Source organism: Pseudorca crassidens, chromosome 19 (assembly GCF_039906515.1).
Source record: "Pseudorca crassidens isolate mPseCra1 chromosome 19, mPseCra1.hap1, whole genome shotgun sequence".
Taxonomy (NCBI): Eukaryota; Metazoa; Chordata; class Mammalia; order Artiodactyla; family Delphinidae; genus Pseudorca; species Pseudorca crassidens.
In genome coordinates this window covers 8454659-8474399 of record NC_090314.1, presented here as the reverse complement: position 1 = coordinate 8474399, position 19741 = coordinate 8454659, and the positions used below count along the sequence as shown (strand labels likewise).

The following is a 19741-nucleotide window of genomic DNA, read 5'->3' as shown; positions in this document are numbered from 1 at the left end:
GTTTGTTTTTCCTTTTGCGGTACGCGGGCCTCTCACTGTTGTGGCCTCTCATGTTGCGGAGCACAGGCTCCGGACACGCAGGCTCAGCGGCCATGGCTCACGGGCCCAGCCGCTCCGCGCGACATGTGGGATCCTCCCGGACCGGGGCATGAACCCGTGTCCCCTGCATCGGCAGGCGGACTCTCAACCACTGCGCCACCAGGGAAGACCCAGACAGGTTGTTTTATTATTTTACATATATATATATGTGTGTGTGTGGCAACCTGTCAAATGTCATGTATATATGGCAACCTGTCAAATGTCACAAATACTAAGCAGAAGTTCGGGAATATAAGCCTGTCATATAAATGAAATATAAAATATATATTACGTTTTATTATATATACGTGTATATATACATATGTATACACACACACACACACTCATGAATATAATACTAGCAATATCCACCTGCAGAATTTTTTTGAGCACACAAACACAATGCCTAGAACTTATGTCACCTCCTCAGGGAGACTGTGACTTCTCAATCTGAAATAGCTACATGTCCATTACATTTCAATAAAACAGAATGAATAAATAAATAGCCACATTACCTTCATGTTAAGACTCCATTGGGACTTATCACTACTGATAGTTTAGTGTTCGTTGTCTGTTTTCCCTGTTAGGATCCAAAACCCTGAGGATCGGGTCAATTCTCCCTTGTTCAGGGCTGAATCCTCATGACCTAGGACAACCCCTAGCACATAGCACAGACTCAGAGTAGATTTGTTGCATGAATAGAGAAATCACTTAATTCAAGGAGCTTAGTAAAAGGTGGGGTTGCTTCTTCCCTCTGTTTTCAAAGTCTGCCCCGCATCTAACCTAGCTTATGTGATGTTAGACTGGGTCTCCTAAAATACTGATTTAATCATGTTTTTCTCTGCTCCAAACCTCCAAAGATCTCTTATAATAATTCAAGCCTTTTCAGAACCATGACCCTCTTTATTAAATCAACTTTCATGCCAAAATGACACCTTTATTTTTCTCTGTACATACCATGACTTTGCTCATCCTTTGTCCATAATCCTTCCTCCTCCTGGAAAGCCCTTATCCTTCTGCTATGCCTGCACAGACACTGTTATCTTATTAAGCCATGATTCCAATGTATGTTCTGAAGATACCATGTACTTCTGTGAGATATCAATACTCCAGATCTTCTGGTTCTGTTCTTGTGTTCCTTCCACTATGCTAATGTTTGCCAGAATGCATTCTGAGAAAATCAGGGGTCACATGAGAAAAAAAAAAAATCCTAGCCATATAACAAAGTTGAACTAATTTAATTTTGCCTGACTTCTCAGGGCCCTTAAAATGCCCTTATACATTGTAAATTGACCAAAGTGGGTTATAGAAAGCAGTGTTTTCCAAACTTGATTTACCAGAGAGTCTTGTCTTCAAGGAGCATCTCCCAGCTTTGGCATTCCATGAAATAAACTTTGGAAAGTGCTGTTGTAGTACTATGTGAAATTCACTTCTTTGGCAAAACGGATCCATCTAGAGCACTTTGACCCACCCGTCTCTGAACTGCATAACATCTGTGATCTATATTTATCCATTGGAACCACTGCTCATGTAGCAATTTACCTGTTTTATTTGTATGCCTTATCTCCACAACCTAACTAGAAGCTCTTAGAGGGACTGAGCCTCTCTGAGTCTAGCACGTGAGCTATGCATGGAGCAGATAGTCAAAAACTGCCCACTGAGTAAATGAATGGACTCTTCGACTATTTGCATGTTCTGAGCACATCAGTGATGTTTCCTTGCCAATGGCCTTGAGTGTCTCCCAGCCGTCTCTCCCTTTATATGGCTCCATGGTTTACTAGTTCACACTGAATGGACAGAGTGGTTTTCACTTTTAGGACAGATATACCATCTCCCATCTGAAATTATCCCCTTACTCTCATTTAAAAAGATTTACCTGTAGTTTATTTCCAAAAGAGGTTATCCCTTCCCACCCACATCTCCAGCTTCCCATCACTCTGGGAAACCTGAGTATTTTGCATGAATTCAAAGAGACAGACATAAACTTTTTCATCAGCACATGCCGAAGGCTGAGTGGAAGGATTTTTGTTTGTATGGTGCAAGAAATATAATATTCTATTCGTTTCCTGGGATTTTGAAAGCTACAGAATCAATACAAGCCTGATGACATTTTAAAGGGATTTTGGTCGAAGTGTCTTGAAAAGGTTCTGTTTGATCCCATGACTTATGTTGGCACCCAAAGCCATCAAAATTTTAATTGTCCTTGAAATTTTAATACGAGTTTCTAACCAGTGGTCTTTAGGGAACTGGAAGTTCTACGATAAAGGGGATGAAAGATTACTTAGATGCGTAACAGTAAGCCCAGCAGATAGTAATTTAATCTTTGTACATTTTGTTGCAGTCTTGCGGCAACATCTACAAGGGCCTTGCTCAGACCGGTGCCTGGGGCTGTTTTGATGAGTTTAATCGAATCTCCGTGGAGGTCTTGTCAGTGGTGGCTGTGCAGGTATGGGGGCCAGAACTTGATGGGAGCGCTGTGGTCTTCGTGCCAAGCACTGAGGACTTGTACATCCTCTTGCTTTTACCCTCTCCTCATCCCCTTGCCTCTACCCTTTCCCCTGTTGCATTTCCTGACCTTTCTTCCACCTGCTAAAATCAGGCCTGGGTGCAGGGTTATGGGTATTGTGCTGGTCCCTACCAAGATGGATCCATTTACTGGCCATGATTTTCCATTTCCTCCTCTGTGAAACAGGAAGAAAGAACATCCATGCACCTGCTTCATAGGTTAGGAAAGGATCCAAAAAGATGGCAGAGCCCAGCTCCTTAGAAGAGGCACAGACTTGGGAAGTTGTCAGACCAGGACTTGAAATTCAGCTCATCCATTTCCTTGCTGAGCATCCTAGCCAGGCGCCCCACCTCCCTCAGCCTCGCTTACCTAATTATGGACAAAGTGAGGGAGCAGCATGAGTGTTGTTGGATGAAGAAAGTCAGTTTTGGGTTAGATTTCCCCTAAGCATGGCACTTGTCTTTCAAGTCATCCAGGAAGCGCTTACTAAACACCGACAGCGTAGTCAGTGCTGTGCTCAAGGCTAGTGTGAAGGGTCCCCAGTTGAATAGGACACTATTCCTAACTTCAAAAATCTTGAGTTCTTGAGACACTCTTCAATGTTCTAGATGTGATTTGATTTCTGTTATCTTGAAGCCAGGCCTTGAAAAGATGGAGAGGATTTGGATTGGGGTAAGGATCCCATAGACAGTGGGAGCAGCAGAAAGAGCGGGGGTAGAAAAAAGTGAACAAACCTTTGCTGAAAGTCTGCTTTGTACCAACTTGCTGATGCTTGTCTGCATTGTTTCTTGGTGAAGCTCCTGAAAGTTGCAGAAATGTAGGTTCTTCTCTTGTTGCCAGGAGTGATACGGGGTCTTCCCTTTCCTTAGGGTTGTTTGATTCAGTAGGAGTAGGTAGAAGAAGTAAGTCACAGAGCTGCCTGAACACCCTCTCAGCTGAAAACCTTTGACTGGCTTGGTTCACAAGAGCTGATTGTGCCGTCACACTGGCAGCCTGACGTTGGCTGCCACGGAAATGGGCAAATCCTACAGAGGCATTTGTTTTTCTCAGGAGAGCTGGTTGTTACACGTTTACCAGCACACCTCTGCCTCGTGAGAATATGAGGCCGGTGTTGCCAGATCTTTTACATTTTAAGGAGAAGCTGAGAGTCCAGATTTTTATTAAAAATCTCTAGATTTCTAAAAGTTGGCAATTTATTTAATCAAAAACAAAACCTGAGCTGAACAAACAAAACACGTCCACTGACTGCATTCACCTCCAAGTAGTCACCTCACAACTTGGAACCAGGAATGATGCTTCTGTAAAGACTGAGTTTTGTGATATAAGATGTAGAGTAAAAGAAAATGAACCTTTCTTGAAGTACTAATTCTAGGCCTAGAACGGTTCTGAAAATCAAGAGGGAAGCATAAGCTTCTTGCCACAGTGTCTATTGGGATCGATAACCCATAATTATTTCTACCCATCTTTATGTCCACCTCTTTCATCTTTGCTTTTATGATTTTCTGCCCCCTTTCCTGGCTTCCTCCCACAGCTTCTGGAGAGCACTTCTTGTTCTCATCAGCTAGGCTGTGCTGCTCTTACTGCCTCACTTAAACCCAGGACCATTCATCATGAATAGTCACACCTGTGGTGTCCCGATGCAGCACCCAGTGCCTGTGGTTGCTGACGGGCTGTCTCCGTGTGTCCCCACAAGGAGCCCAGGGGAAGAGCAAAAGGTGGGAGCCACAACAAGGTCAGCAGAGACCTCTTCTTGGGCTCCAGAGGTATAAACAAGTTCCACATGGAATTCGGCTTTTAAAAGAAGCAGGTTCTTGTAGAGTGGAGTTCGCCAGACAAGGCAGGGGAGAAGTGGTTATGTGTGTAAGCTCTGAAACCACACTGCCAGTGTTCAGTTCTGGTTCTGCCACTTTACTGGCTGTGTGGCCTTGGGCAAGTCCATGTCTCAAGTTCCACATTTGTAAAGGGAGTTAATAATACTAATACCTACTAGATGCAGTTGTAGTAATTATTGAGTTAACATATGTAAAGCACTTAAAACAAAGCCCTACACATAGTAGGCACACAATAAATGTTAGTCTCTGTTATGATGGTGATGGTGATGGTGGTGGTAATGGTGGTGGTGATGTTGATGGTGGTGGTGGTGGTGATTCTGATGCTGATGGTGATGACCATGGTGATGGTGGTAATGGTGGTGGTGTTGATGATGGTGATGACCACGATGATGATGATGGTGGGGGTGGGGGTGATGTTCATCATTACTATCATTATTACCTGAACCCTGCAGGAAATGGGTTGAAGAAAAGTAGAAGGCTGGAACACAGCACAGGGAAGAAGGGTCTACTCCCTGGTCTCAGCAGTCTCCCCTGCACTGTTCACTCCTTCTCAGCTGGCCAGGCTCTGGCTATCTTAACAAACTTAACAGTGTCCTAACCGATGAGGCAGTGCCCAACAGCCACTGTCCCCAGTGCATAGTAGACAGATGCTGTGGATTTGCCTTACAGTATTTTGAAATTGCCAAACACAAGGTCAGTGATGAGTTCAAGATTAATTCCCTTTTGCTTCTGGAATTAAATGAAATAAATTCAATCTGGAATTCCCTGATGCTTCCACACTCTCATCTAGGAATACATCATAGGAAACATTCTTAAGAAAGTGGTCTGACAACAACCTGGGCAAAATCTGAGCTAGTACCATTTAAAATCATAGACCCATCCAAGGAGAAAATTGCACTAACTGTTCACGCTGCAATCCAGGCTGGCATATTGGTGCAGAAGCTGCACCAGCTGTGACAGTTCTACCCGCCTTACCCCTCCTCTCCTGCCTCTCCTCCTTTCCTCTCCTCACATGTCTGTGCCCCTCTTCCCAGTAACTTCTACAAAAGTGAGCATGCCTCGGTATTCTTGGAGGTGGAAATTTTCATGTCTTTGTCAGATTGGTCAAGCAGAATTGCATATCCAATTGGGAAAACTGTGGCAATTCCAAGAACAATTACTCTGTTATTTTTAAAATGTATAAGTTACTACATACTTTTGGGGGGAATTTTGCCACTACTATTGCAATCAGCTCCCTAGGCCTTGGGTTATCTGGACCAGGGGACATGTGCCACTACTCTGTACCTCCAGCCCCTGGTCCCCCTCCACACTGCCTGGTCAGGCATCCCTGCCACTTTGTCCCTTCCACAGGTACGAGCCCTGGCAATGGGCTGGGCTGGGGCAGCAAGTGGCTAGAAGCAGCAGAGCAGCTAGCAGAGACTCGGGAGCCCATCATAGCAGTGTTCCAAGTACTCAAGGAGCTGAACAAATGGTAGCCTCTCAGAGCCAAGGGAACTCCCATGTAACACCCTTTATATAGGAGTTTAAGGTCTAAGGTAAAAACATAGAAATATTTTTCTAAATGTTAAAAGTGATGAGTGGTTTGTACTTCCTGAAGGCAGCAGACTCTAATCTGCCACTGCAGAGAGAAGCATGGAGTGAGCCAGGCAGGATTTTAATAATGCATGGCATTTGGGGGCAAAGGCTGGAGAAGAGAATGACCCCAGGGGACCACAGAATGAATGGGCCACTTCCCTAGAATGTAGGGGGGCAACATAGAGGGATGTGGAGAAAAAGCTGAGAGGAGGAGCATAGCCTAGGGCTAGCCGATGACCTCCTTAAAATTTATCACCTGCGGGTAAGATGGGATGACTTTGATTCTTCACCATTGTGTCTGATGCAAGGCCCTACCTGGGTGGGAGGGTATAGGGGCAGAACCGTCTGTGATCACCAACTTCCAGTCTTTGGAGGGAAAGATGTCATTCTTAAGATATCCAGTCAAGCCACTGTGGTCAGACAAGCACACGTGGCTTGTGTAGATAGCAGGACTGATCATTTGATGTCAGAGCTGGGCTGCAATATAGAGAAGTAAGACCTACACATGCATCTAAAATATAAGGCAGGAAGGAAGTTCCATTCAAGAGGTGCAGTTAAAGCCTGTAGAAACTGAAAGAAAGTGAGCCCATCTAGTCAAGAGGCAGTGGAGGGTCATGAATTGGAATGGGGCGTTGTGGTCCTGGGGCAAGGCCACTCCTGAGAATGGACAGTGGAGGTTGCTGGGTCGGGTGGTGGCAGCTAGCCCCGTGCTGCTCCAGCGGCGGACCAGCAGCATCAGCATCCCCTGGGCACCTATTAGAAACGCAGACTCTCAAACCCACCACAGACCTGCTGTAACAGAATCTGCGTTTTCACAAGACGCCCAGTGGGTCATAGGCACCATGAAGTTGGAGACAAGCTGCCCTGGGTGCGGTATTCTCCACCCTGGTTGCACGTTAGAATTGCCTGGCAATTCTGAAAAATAGCAGTGCACAAATGCACAGTCTCCACCCCAAAGATTTTGATTTCATTGGTCTGGGGCAGGGCCTAGGCATCAAAGTTCAAAGAAAACCTTCCTGCATGGTTCTCATGTTCAGCAAACATTGAGAACCAGAGTTGAGAGGGAGACTGTGAAGTAAAGAGAGAATGCTTGAGGACCGTGGAGCTTGGGTTCACACCAAGACCCACAGGATCAAGCCTGGCTGGTCCAGGTGAGTGGGCTGCAGGGACATGTCCTCTCCATGGCAGGTGGGGCAGAAGGATCGGAGGACTCAGGCTCCTTGAGAGGTGGAGGGGGGTCAGTCTGCAGGTGTGAATGGAGACACCTGGGCAGAAGCAAGTACGAGTAGAAATCGAAGAACTGACTGGACTGCAGTGGTTCTTGGACTTCAGCATGCATCAGAATCACCCGGAGGGCTTATTAAAAGATGCTTTGTTGGACCACACCACCAGAATTTCTGATTTGGTCAGTCTGGGCTGGGGCCAAGAATGTGCATGCGAATTTGGTAGGACCCAGGGACACAGGTGTGGAATTGTGTAAAAGTCACTTATATCGTCTTGGCCTCAGTTTCCTCATTGGTAAAATGTTTGGTCCAGATCATGGTTTTCTCAACTTAGGCACTAAGGCTGTCTTGGGCCTGAAAATTCTTTGTTGCAAGGATCTGTCTTGTGCGTTTCAGGATGTTTAGCTACATCCCTGGCCTCTACCCACTAGACGCAAGCAGCAACCTCCCCCCTAGTTGTGACAACAAACATGTCTCCGTATGTGGCCAAATGTCCCCTGGGGAGGGCAGGTGCAAAATCACCCCCAGTAGAGGACACTGGTTTCTACATACATCTCCATTTTTGCTTGTTTCCTTAACGGGTGGAGAAAGCACCTTTTTTATTTCATGGAAACCTATGTCTCTAAATTGTAACAAGCATGATTATTTTAAGAGCAAAACAAATTTCTCTGAAATGGTATATATTAGATGAGGAGCTGTGTGTGGCTGGCAGTGTTCCTACTAGTAGAAGGCCGTGTGGGGAAGTGGCTAAAAGTATATGCTTTGGCCCCAGACTGCCCGATTTTAACGCAGGTTGCCCCGCTTACTAACTGTTGGACATCTGGCAAGTTTCATTTTTCTTTTAACTTTTTATTTTGAATTTATTTTAGAATTGTAGGAAATCATAGAAAACCAATTACAGAAAAGTTGCAAAATAGTATAGAGTTCCCTCATGCCTCCCTTAATGCCTGCATCTTCCAAGACTGTAGCACAGTCTTCACTGCCTTCAGCCTCAGTTCCCCCATCTATGAAATGAGGATCCACCCATCTCATACAGCTGTTGAAAGGACTGAATGGGTTAATTCATATAAAATTCTCAGAAGAGCGCCTGGTACATATCAAGGGCTCAGTAAATGACAGTTATTATTCCGCTATTGTTCCCCATGGCAAAAGTGATGAGTCTCTAGTGGGGAAACGGACCCCCACGAGTGAGGAGTGTACCTGGCACCTTAGATACAGTCCGTACCTACCTGTGTGTGCACCTCCACCTGGCTGGGCTGCAGTTTAATCCGTATGATCCCGGTTCACCTGCTTCTACCCTCCCCCCACCCCACCTCCTCCTGAAGGACCTCCGGACTTTACCAGGCCCCCTGGACCCTGGGCACCGTTACAGTCCAGTGGCTTGTTCTGTGGACCTCAGCTGCTTTTAAGGCAGCAAGGAAATGCCAGGCAGACGGCCTCCTGTCCTGCGTGAGCCGGGCCATCAGAGGCAGCTCTCAGCAGTGAGGCTCCAGCCTTATCTGCCTCCTCAAGTCTGTCCAACACTCTCCCTCAAGAGCCCCCGCAGAATTTTACACAAAAGCACAGATGCTGCAAGTCCTACAGTGCCTCACAGATTCTCACTGAGCGTGAGGTGTCTGGGCCTCGGGGTGCAGGAGAGAGTGCTGAGTCAGAGCGAGTGGCAGAAAGGGTCCCGGGCTCTGGCCTTAGCCCAAAGGTGTCAGAGCCATTTGCAAGTAGTAATGAAAGTCCCTTCCCTACTCCGCCACAAGGAGAGAGCTCTGTGTATTTTACAGGTGGCAGGACCGGGGCAGAAGGAGAGACCCCAGCCTTCCCCACTCGCAGGCCTCGCGGGGTGATGAGGGTGGCGAGAGGCCCCATGGCCCAGCAGTGCTACGAGTGCCACGGGAACCAGCAGAGCCCAAGCTGTTTGGCCAGTGTGCTGGGTACTGGAGGCTGCCTCTGCCAGGACACACTGACATGCTGTGCGCGGCAAAGACGTTTCAGCCTCCAGCTAACTGCTGTGAGCTCAGACGCATTCTGTCATCAGACTTTCACTTGGGAAAGCAGCGGAATCGCAACTGTGGACCCGCCAGGCGCTCTGGCAGATGCCGCCCTTCCAGGCACTGGAGAGAGCCTCGCCCGCGGTGGATGGCCCAGCGGCCTTCAGGCTCTCTTCCTCTCTCTCTCCTCTCTCTCTCTGTCTCTGTCTGGCTGTGTGGCTGTCTCTCTGGTCCAGCTGTCTCTCTGTTTCTGTCTCTCTTTTATAAGTGTTCCAGCTTTAATTCTCTCTGTCTCTGTCTGTCTGTCTCTTTCTTTTGTTTATGGTCCAGCTCTCTCTCTCTCCCTCCCTCTCCTTCTCTGTATCTCTGTCTCTCTCTGTCTCTATCTCTCTCTGGTACGTGGTCCAGCTGGCTCTCTGTCTCTCTCTTGTTTAAGATCCAACTGTTCCTCTCTCCTTCTCTCTTATATACACTCCAGCTGTTTTTCTCTGTGCTTCTCTCTCTCTGTCTTTCTGTCTCTGACTCTGTCCCTCTCACTCACACACACACACGCACACACACATATCCCTGCAGCCCAACTCCACGGAACCCCTGACAATTCTAAACACCCCGATCACAGCTGATAGGCATGGAGCCTCATTCAAACCTTTGCCCTGGCCCAGCTTCCCGGCTTTGCTCTCAAGAGCCCTGAGAGGCTAGAAATACTCAGAGACATTCCAGGCCTGGCTGGACAAGTGAGCCCCTTTTGTCTTCCCTTCTTCTTTTGCTGATCATTATCACACACGCTTTTCCAAAGCACCAGATGTTCATTTCTGTCTCTCCTTCCACTGCTATAAGGATGATCTAGAATCTAGATCTAACTAGGTCCACCTTCAGCTTATTAAATCCCCTCCGGCTCCAGACCACGTTTAAGGAAAAGTCTAATCTCTTTAGAAAGGCACGCATAGCCCCTGGGGATCTGGCCCAGCCTCCCTTTGCTTTGTCCCCCGCTCCTCACCATACCCTCCATCCCTACCGGAGTTGCCTGTGTTTTCCAGGTTCGTTCCAGAGATGTAGACGGAGGGGTAGCCGAGAGGGTTAGATCCAGATGAGGACACACTGCAGTGATGGCGGCGGTCACATCAAGAGTGCCCATGTTAGCTGCTATTTTTGAGCGTTTTCTGTGTGCTAAACTCCTCGCGGACTTTATTTCATTTACTCCTAGAACAAGCCTAGAGGGTAGGTCCTAGCGTTCTCTCCACCATGTAGCAGCTAAGAGCCCAGGCTCCAGAATCCACGTGCCTGGATTCAGATGCAGACGCCAGCACTTAGCAGCTGTGTAGGGCTCAGCAAACTACTCTACCTCTTGGGATGATGGTACTAAAGAGCCCACACTCAGAGCATCCTGGTGAGGATCACATGACATAATACAGAACAATGCTCAAGACAGCGGAGGGTGTGGACAGGACTGGCGGTCAGGGTTGTTTGCTGTTCACCCCCAACCTCTTAGGCACCATGTGATAAGCGTGGATATGGGGATACGGGTGGCCAGATTTCTTTTGGACATGCACCCAGTGCCCATCGGTAAAGAGCCCAGGGCGCAGTCGTCAGTCCTGTCCTTCCATGAAGGGGGGCCCAGAGCAAGTGTTTGTGTTGTGTGATCACAGGGTCCCAGCCTTAGCTACCGCTCCGCCTCTGGTACGCAGAGGGAGCATTTTCCGATGACTTGTTCACCAGGTAAAAAGCATTCAAGATGCAATTCGAGATAAGAAGCAGCGGTTCAACTTCCTTGGAGAGGAGATTAGCCTGAACCCTTCTGTGGGCATTTTCATCACCATGAACCCAGGCTACGCCGGCCGCACGGAGCTGCCAGAAAACCTCAAGGCTCTGTTCAGGTGAGCGTCTGCTCTGCCCTGTGCAAGGGCCCCGGAGAGAAGCTTCTTTTATTTTTTCCACTGAAAATGTATGACATATACATTAAAAGAAATGTGGAACATATTAAAAGGTAGATTTTACAAAACCACGTTTAATGCCATCACCAGTAAAATTATTTTTTGCTTAATTGTGTTCTTTTCTTTACAGGCATATAAAGTCATGCATTTGTAGTCTACGTGTGTGGTCTACACACAGTTTTGTATTTTCATTTCATAGTCTATCATAATCCTATCATAAATGGTTTCTTCTTCTGTTAGGTATTCTTAAGAAATCTCATTTCATGACTGCATTTTATTCTATCAAATGCATGGTCCACAATGTAGTTAACTAGTCCCCAGTAGTTAAATATAACAGTTAAAATAAATTTATTCATCATGGTATAATATACATAAGTATTTTTTTTTGTATGCATGATTATTTTCTTTGGCTAGCTTCCCAGGAATGGAATCACTGAATTAACAGGGAGGAACTTTTTTAAGACTCTTGATACACATTACCGAATTGCTTTCTACAAAGAGCTGTGCTGAATGACCGTCTCACAGGTGACACATGATAGCACCTCTTTTATTTTACCTTTGCCACCAGTGGATATTGCCACGCTTTTAAATCTTCTTTATTGAGATAAGAAAACACAAAAGCATTTCCTAGCAGGGGCTGGAGTCTTCGTTCTTTTTTCAGAAAAGAGAAGTCAGCCCAACAAAGAGAAAGCTGAAAGATCCTTCATGGCTTCTGATTGTCTGTCTACTGAACTGGTACCTGAGAGGGAGGCTGTGAGAGTGAAAACAAAGCTGTCTGTCTCGTCTTTGGACTGAGACCCAGCGCTCCCTGTTGCGGACACAGAGGCCCAGGAGGCCACTGGAAAGCTCCCTGTGTCCTTCAGTCCCTCACTTTCACTGCTCCAGGGGTGGGGCGGTACCTCCTCCTTCAGGCAGGTCCCCACCTTAACCAAGAATGTCAGCAGGCTGTGGGAACTGGTGCCACAGAGTACTATACTGATCACTATTTGCTTATGCAAAGTATTTATTAAGTAAACTGTGTGCTATGAACAATACTGGACAGGGGTTATCACCCTGATAAGAATTATTCCTCACACTTTTTCCCCTGAATTTAAAGAGAACATATACCCATAGAAGAAAATTTGGGGGAAAAACAGAAAAGTACTTGTAAAAATAATAAGTACAAACATCTACTTTCACATTTAACTCTCACAAAAACCCTATGAGGTAGATACTATTAGGATCCCCCTTTGAACTGTGAGAAAACAGATTCAGCAGATTTCCCAGGGTGGTAACTGTAGTTACTAAGGTTAGCTAGTAACCCAATTAGTAAGCAGCAGAACTAGAGTTTGAACCTAGGCAGTCTGATTCCAGACTCTGCTCTGCTCACCCCAGTCCTATCATCCAGAGAAAGTCAGTATGACCCCTTGCCACCTGCCTTCCAGTATTGTGAGGGCAGAGTATTTCTTTTTCAAACTTGGGATCAGACTCTATAGAGTCTAGTACCCTGCCTTCATTAATTAATGTTTTCCTGTGTCATTAAATAGTTTTTCTTCTACAGCATTATTTTTCACAGCTGCATGGCACTCTGTTGTACGGATGCATATTTAACCTTATTTTAGGTTACAAATTAATTTTGAGAATCTAAGTATTTGCTTGCTCCTTTGAATTTGAATCTAATTTAATATAATATAAGGGAAAAATGTACTTGAATGATATGTTTTTGAAAATTTTATATCAGTGTAGGGAAAATGCAATTAAAGAAACGTAACAACTTTAGTCTCCTATCACATACCTAATGAATTAATTTTAAAATTAACTAATTTTAAAATAAAATGTTTCTAGACTTAGAGGGGGAAAAAAATCACAATAAATCCTTATATATAGACAAAAATCCCCTTCTATATTCTCATATTTGCCATTTTGTGGCAAAGTGGGGTTCATAGGTGCCTACTTCAGACCTCAGAATTACGTATTGACATTTGTATGCAAATAGGCGTAGAGTAAGTTTGATCATCTAGACTTGGAGGAGACAAGTTTTGAGGAGGAGAAGTAGATTCTCATTTTCTTGCAGATAACAAGAGAGACTCTATTCCTCAACCTTAGCCCCTAATCTATGATAGAAGATCACTAATTGGTAATCTGCTAATTACTGAGGCTTTACTAATCTGTGCCTTGTATAAGGCACACTGGACCCAAGTTACAAGACTTGCATTGTAGCCCCACCTCTGTCCCCATCTGCTCACATCATCCATCACCTTGAGCAAGAGAGTTTACTCCCTTTATCCTTACTAACTCATCTTAACATTGAAAGTCTTCAGCGAAATAATTGCTAAGGTCTCAGTTTTCACACTCACACATGCCTCCGTCCGTGATCTCAGCCAGTGTCTCTTGTCTTACAAGCTCCCCTCCACTGTGGTTGGGACTGTCTCAGCCCTCTGTCTCCCTTACACAGGCCTTGCGCGATGGTCGTTCCAGACTTTGAGTTGATCTGTGAAATCATGCTTGTGGCAGAAGGATTCATTGAAGCACGGTTACTAGCCAGGAAGTTCATCACCCTTTACAAGTTGTGCAAAGAGCTTCTCTCTAAACAGGTACAATCCCTGGTTAGACCAGGTGACCAGTTGCGTGTGATTGTCCCAGCTCTGGACGGGTTCTGGAGCCAGTGTGTTAGGGAAACATTAGAACCTTCTCATAGAGAGTCACTGTGCCCATAAGCATATTACACGCTCTAGAAACATCTATAATAAAGATTCATGTTCATTTTCTTAGCCCAGCATTAAAAAAAAACACAACGATTTGGCCACAGAACTCCCTTTTTAGTAGAATACTTAGCAGCACCTCATAGATCACCAGTGTCCCATGAGAAACATTGCAGTGGCGAATGAAAGCCCTTGGAGGGAGTGGTCTGTACCTGAAGGAATGAGAGAAGGGAGGAAGATGGGGGAGAGAGAGTCAGGCATTAAGCAGCACTGCGCTGCTCATCGCTGCTGCTCCTTAAGTGTGGCTTCTGCCCAGGGCCGGCCCCCTTCCAGAAGAGACCTTACAACATGACCCAGAGCCTCCAAGGTTTATGCCTTAGATGGAGAATTTCTTGGTGTCACGGACAGCCAATCAGGCTTCCTAGGCATTCCCAATGAGTTTCCCTTTCCTTTAGGGTGTTTACTTGGATCACCTTTGCTGCCACAAAGTGAGCCCTCTCAGTCCTGTGAAATCTGTCCAAAATGGATTTAGGAAAAAAAAAGAAAAAGAAGCCACCTCCCCTGTTTTCTCAACACTTCCCAGGCCCTGGCTCACTGCATCCTCTCTGTCGGTTCTCAGCCACCAGTGGCTTCAGCCCAGTGACTCACTTTCCCATCTCGATCCCAGACTTCTCTGTTGAACTCAAAGCCTGTATATTCAGTGGTCTATGCCACAGGTCCCTGATTGTCTAAAATGCACCTCCAGCTCAGTATCTAAAGCCAGTGGTCCTGCCAGCTCCACCGCAGGCCCACTGCTGCATTCAGGGCTTCAGGAGAACAATCGCTTACTCACTTGCTGATTCTGGAAGCCTGGAGTTCTCCTTGACCCTTCCTCTTCCTCAGCCCCACATTTAATCATGAATGAACGGCTGTTCTTTCTACCCTGTGGATATTTCTCAAATACTTCTTTCTTTCTACCACTTTTGTTGCAAGCACCCATGTCTCTTGCTTGGAAGTTCCTCTCTACTAGTTTCTCTACCTCTACTCTAGTCCTTCACGTCTATTCTTTAGCCACCAGCTGGAGGGGTCATTTAAAAATGGTACTCATTGTACTTAGGATAAAGACCAGCATCCTTATCACTGTCTGCAAAAGACCACGTGCGGCCCTGTCTCCTGCCTCTTCCGAGGCGCCAGGTCACAGCCCTCCCCGGGGTGTGCTCCTGCACCTGCACTGCTCTTTCAGTTCAGTGTATGATGAAGGCGAAGGACACGGTGGCTGCGCCTGGGCTAAGGACCAGACTTCCCTGAAGAAACAATATCAAGGAAGGCCTGAGGGGACTTCCCTGGTGGCACAGTGGTTAAGAATCTGCCTGCCAATGCAGGGGACACGGGTTCAAGCCCTGGTCCGAGAAGATCCCACATGCCATGAAGCAGCTAAGCCTGTGCACCACAACTGCTGAGCCTGCACTCTAGAGCCTGTGAGCCTCAACTACTGAGCCTTTGCTCTAGAGCCCCAGAGCCACAACTACTGAGCGCGCGTGCCACAACTACTGAAGCCTGCGCACCTAGAGCCCGTGCCCTGCGACAAGAGAAGCCACCACAATGAGAAGCCCGCGCACTGCAATGAAGAGTAGCCCCCGCTCGCCGCAACTAGAGAAAGCCCGAGTGCAGCAACGAAGACCCAACACAGCCCAAAATAAATAAATAAATAAATAAAAAGTTGAAAGAAAAGGAAGACCTGGGATCCAGTCAAGCCCAGATGAGGAGGAAGTGCAGTCAAGGCTGGAAGGAACGGGTTGTCCCCAGCCTCAGGAGTGGGGTCCTGAGTCAGTTTTATGTTTCTGCATTCCTTGCACACTGAATTGTCTTCTGTAGCAAGCATCACAGCTCTAATTAAATAACGACCTGCTGTGAAGCAAGTAGCAGAGCTGGGACTTGAACCGAGGTCTGTCTGAGCTCAGAGTCTGTGCTCTGGACCGCACGCTCCACCCTTTCCTCACCACTCCACTCCCAGCCCTGGTGTCAGCAGTGTGCTCCACCATCCCACGAGCCTACACTCAGAACCTGTGACCTCTGGGTGCCTCCTTTGACAAAAATTTTAAGGAACTTTTTTTTTCTCCTTTTCTCAGAGTTTGAAGGCCTCTTTGAGGCAAGTACGCTCACCTTCGGCCACCTCTGAGAACTAACACATCTCCCTCCTTGACAACCCTTCCACCCTCTGAATGTTCAAGGGGTAGCCAGATAGGTTTGGAAGCGGTCTGTTTAACCTCCCTGACCCCCAGCCCCCCATATGCTCTGTGTCTGCTCTGTCGTCGTAACAGCCAGAAAAGTGACTAATGTCAGACCAGGAACTACGATCCTGGATCATGATCTACTATGTCGTTAATCTTTTCCTTTGCCTCTGCCTTGGCCTCAAAAGTGACCTAGTACTGGTGTGCTATCTAATCCTGCGGACACTAGCCTGAGCCCGTGGGGTTGTGCATCCCAGCAGCTCTCGTCTAACCCTGCTGCCTTCCCGCAGGATCACTATGACTGGGGCCTGAGGGCCATCAAGTCTGTGCTGGTGGTGGCGGGATCCCTGAAGCGAGGAGATCCTGACTGGCCCGAGGACCAGGTCCTGATGCGCTCCCTGCGAGACTTCAACATCCCCAAGATTGTGACAGACGACATACCCGTGTTCATGGGCCTGATCGGGGACCTGTTTCCTGCCCTGAATGTCCCTCGGAGGAGAGACCTCAACTTCGAAGCTTTGGTTAGGAAGGCTGTGGTGGAGCTGAAGCTGCAGGCTGAGGACAACTTTGTGCTCAAGGTACAGGGTTTTCCCTCCCAACATTTTTTTGTCTCTTAATTCTTTTCTTGGACAGTGGATTATACTTCATCCTTAATCCAAAGTGTAGCTTTAGAGGTACAGATACTTATCGACTTTGCAATAACTCAGTTCATCTCAGTAGCTCTTTATTGGCACATCCACAGTGTGGAATGTGCGGTGAGGATTGCAAAAGAAGGACAAAGCCCCTACCGTCAGGGGGTTCACATTCTCATGGGAGGAATGAGACACAGGCTTTGCTATAGCACGTGTTCCTTTCATGTGAATTACTTCATGCACCACTATATAGGAATGACAGTCAGGTAAAGTGGAAGCTGTGTTGGTTCTTATGCATTTTTCTGATCTTGAAAATGCTTTGAAGTGATCAGGGACAGGCTTTACACAATTAAAGAAAAACCTGAGGGTGATAGATAGAATAATTCCTCCCCCTACCCCGCCAAAGATGTCCACAACCTAATCCCCAGAATTTGTGAACGTGTTACATTACGTGGCAAGGGGGGATTAAGGTCACACAGGGCGTTAAGGTTGCTAATCAGCTGACCAGGCTGTGGGGAGATGATCCGGGTTTATCCAGGTGGCCCAGTATAATCACGACGGTCTTTCTAAGTGAAAGAGGGAGACAGAGAGTGTCAGTGACCCCACGGAGGAAGACTCAACCAGCCACTGCTGGTTTTGAGGGTGGAGGACGGGGCCATGAGCCAGGGAGTGTGGGCAGCCCCTAGACGCTAGAAAAGGCAAGAGAACCGACCCCCCACACACACACACACAGCTTTCAGAAGAAATCAGCCCTCAACACCTTGATTTGAGCACAGTTAAGACTTCTGACCACCCAAACTGTAAGCTAATAAATTTCTGTCATTTTAAGACATTAAGTCTGCAGTAATTTGTTACAGCCATAGAAAATGAATACATTTAGCAATAGACATAGACTTAAAGAAAGAAAACCTGAAACTTTAGTGCAAGTATAGCTAGTCTCATGCCTGTAGGAACCACGGAGGTTCGTGCTGTTTTCTGGGGAGGCTTAGGGTGGGTGAAGTCACTTCCTCATGTATTAAAACAGTGGATTAGTGAAGAAGACTCCATCTACATCCGATCTTTAGTTCTTTATTAGAAATTCATACACCCATGATCTACCTCTTGAAAAATGAAGCACAGGCCTCCAGATTTAAGGTTTCAGAGGATAAACGGACATGAGGTAGGTTGCAAATGCTCTCTAGTGACTTCACTGTGCTAGTGTTTTTACTGGGATTAGGATGCATTGTTGAGCTTCGAGGGCTTTGGATACAACATTCTGTACATTTTGAGTGGTCTGCGCAATCTTGTTTTTCCATGAGTCTGTTTGCAGAAGGTAACATTTTTAGGACGTATTGATGTTGTTACAGTAGAAGTGCCTGCACACAGATAACTAAACCTGGAGGGAGGATGTGACAGGTGCCACAAGAGAGGGTCCTGGAATACAGGGATAAGCGCAGAATTTTTTTTTCCTGTACTGTTACCTCTCCAGGATATGCCACCAAGCTGCTTCGCAGGAGAGAAAGTGCTCCCCCTTGAGGAACTTACAGACTGGGGGCTGGTTCCTTCTCCACTCCAGGTGGGGTTTCTAGCACACAGTACTTGCATTGGTTGAGATTAAGCTCTGGCTACAGATAAACAGAACTGGTGTCTGCTTTCATTTCTGAGATTACATTTTACAGAAGAGAGCAAAGCATCACCTGGTCCTTTGCAGCTGTGATTGGTTTTGCCCGTGGAGCAATCCCCACTCCCAACCTCTCTCCTCTTAAGTTTGGTAGATAGACTTTTTAAAGGTAGAGATGGGCAGGAAGGCCTCCCAGATAGAGGGAAGAGGGTCAGCCGAGGGTAGACGGGGAGACGTAGAGATTGTACAAGCCACAGCAAGAAGTCCAGTGTGGCTAGAGAAAAGGGTATTGGGGTGGGGGAGGGGGAGGGAGCAGTAGGACCTGAGAGATAATAGGTGGCCGTGTTATAGAGGGCTTTGGATGCCAGATGAGGGGTTTCCTCTGAAAGGCTCTGATCCTGAGGGGCACCCTCACCCCAGAGATGAGTTAATCCGATGAGGCTCCTAGGATACAGGCACTGAGGCTGACATCTTAGAAGCAGGACAGTCCACATCTTCCCAGCCTCTCTGAGAGTCTGCTAAGGCAAACGACCCTCCTTCCCCTTTTCTGCACTTTTTTCTGCTCAGAATCTCACTCTTTCTATTTATTTGTCAGTTGCCCCACATTGTTTCCTTCTTTTTCTTCCCTTCTTTTGATAACCACTTTCTGCTCCTCTGATAAGACAGATGCCATCTACTAAAGGTTCTTGCAGTAGATGATGTTTTCTACCGACGTTTCATTTATACTGTCCACTTGAACTGTTTTCTTTGAAATATAGTTGATTTACAATGTTGTCTAATTTCTGCTGTATAGCACAGTACACTTGAACTTTTTAAAGTTACTTCATCAAAAACCTCTAGGGAAGCTCTGGTTTGAGAAGGCATCCTGCAATCTTTTAAAAGTGATAATATAACTTAAAAAAAATGGAATAAGCCCATAGAAGTGTGAAAACTGGGAAGGGGATATAAGAATAGATTTCTGGAAAGATGGGAAGAGGATGAAAGCAGGTTGACAGATCAAACAGAGCAGGGGGGCTGCAGGCTCAAATATGCTTAGAAAGGGCTTCAGGGGAAGAGGAGCCAGGAGGCAGCCAGTCTGCCAAGCAGAACCCTGGAGAAGCTCAGGGCTTGGACTAGGCAGTGAAGGAGGGCAGGGGTGGGGAAGAGGACTGAGAACACGGGGTGGGGGGGGGGGGCGCCTTAAGCCGGTGGGGGAGGGCATTAAGTCTGTTTACCCAATCATTGTACCACTTAGCTCCCCACACTCTCCCCCAGCTCCCCCTTCTAGGCCCAGGTTCCCAAGAATGCGGACCACGCACAGCCAAGCATGTAACTGCAGCTGAAAAGAAAGGTCTAAGGGAATTTAATAAAGTCTTTAGGAGGGAAACTATGACTGTTCTAAGAGTTTGAAGCCCATACATTCTGTTTGGGCTCCTCGGCCTGAAGGCCAGCACCTGCTCACTCACCCACAAGTAGAAGAATAAAGACAAAGGCCAAGATCTGACTGGGAGC

The 19741-nt window shown here is 46.7% G+C and overlaps 1 protein-coding gene across 1 annotated transcript in view; it reads left to right on the top strand.

Annotated features, from left to right (window-relative positions):
• DNAH9 (dynein axonemal heavy chain 9) overlaps positions 1 to 19741 on the top strand; it is a 300225-nt gene that overhangs the window by 111600 nt on the left and 168884 nt on the right. Inside the window, exons 28-31 of the mRNA XM_067716537.1 lie at positions 2420 to 2524; positions 10913 to 11070; positions 13562 to 13700; positions 16309 to 16596. Coding sequence (XP_067572638.1) covers positions 2420 to 2524; positions 10913 to 11070; positions 13562 to 13700; positions 16309 to 16596 — 690 coding nt within the window. The remainder of the gene's footprint in view (positions 1 to 2419; positions 2525 to 10912; positions 11071 to 13561; positions 13701 to 16308; positions 16597 to 19741) is intronic.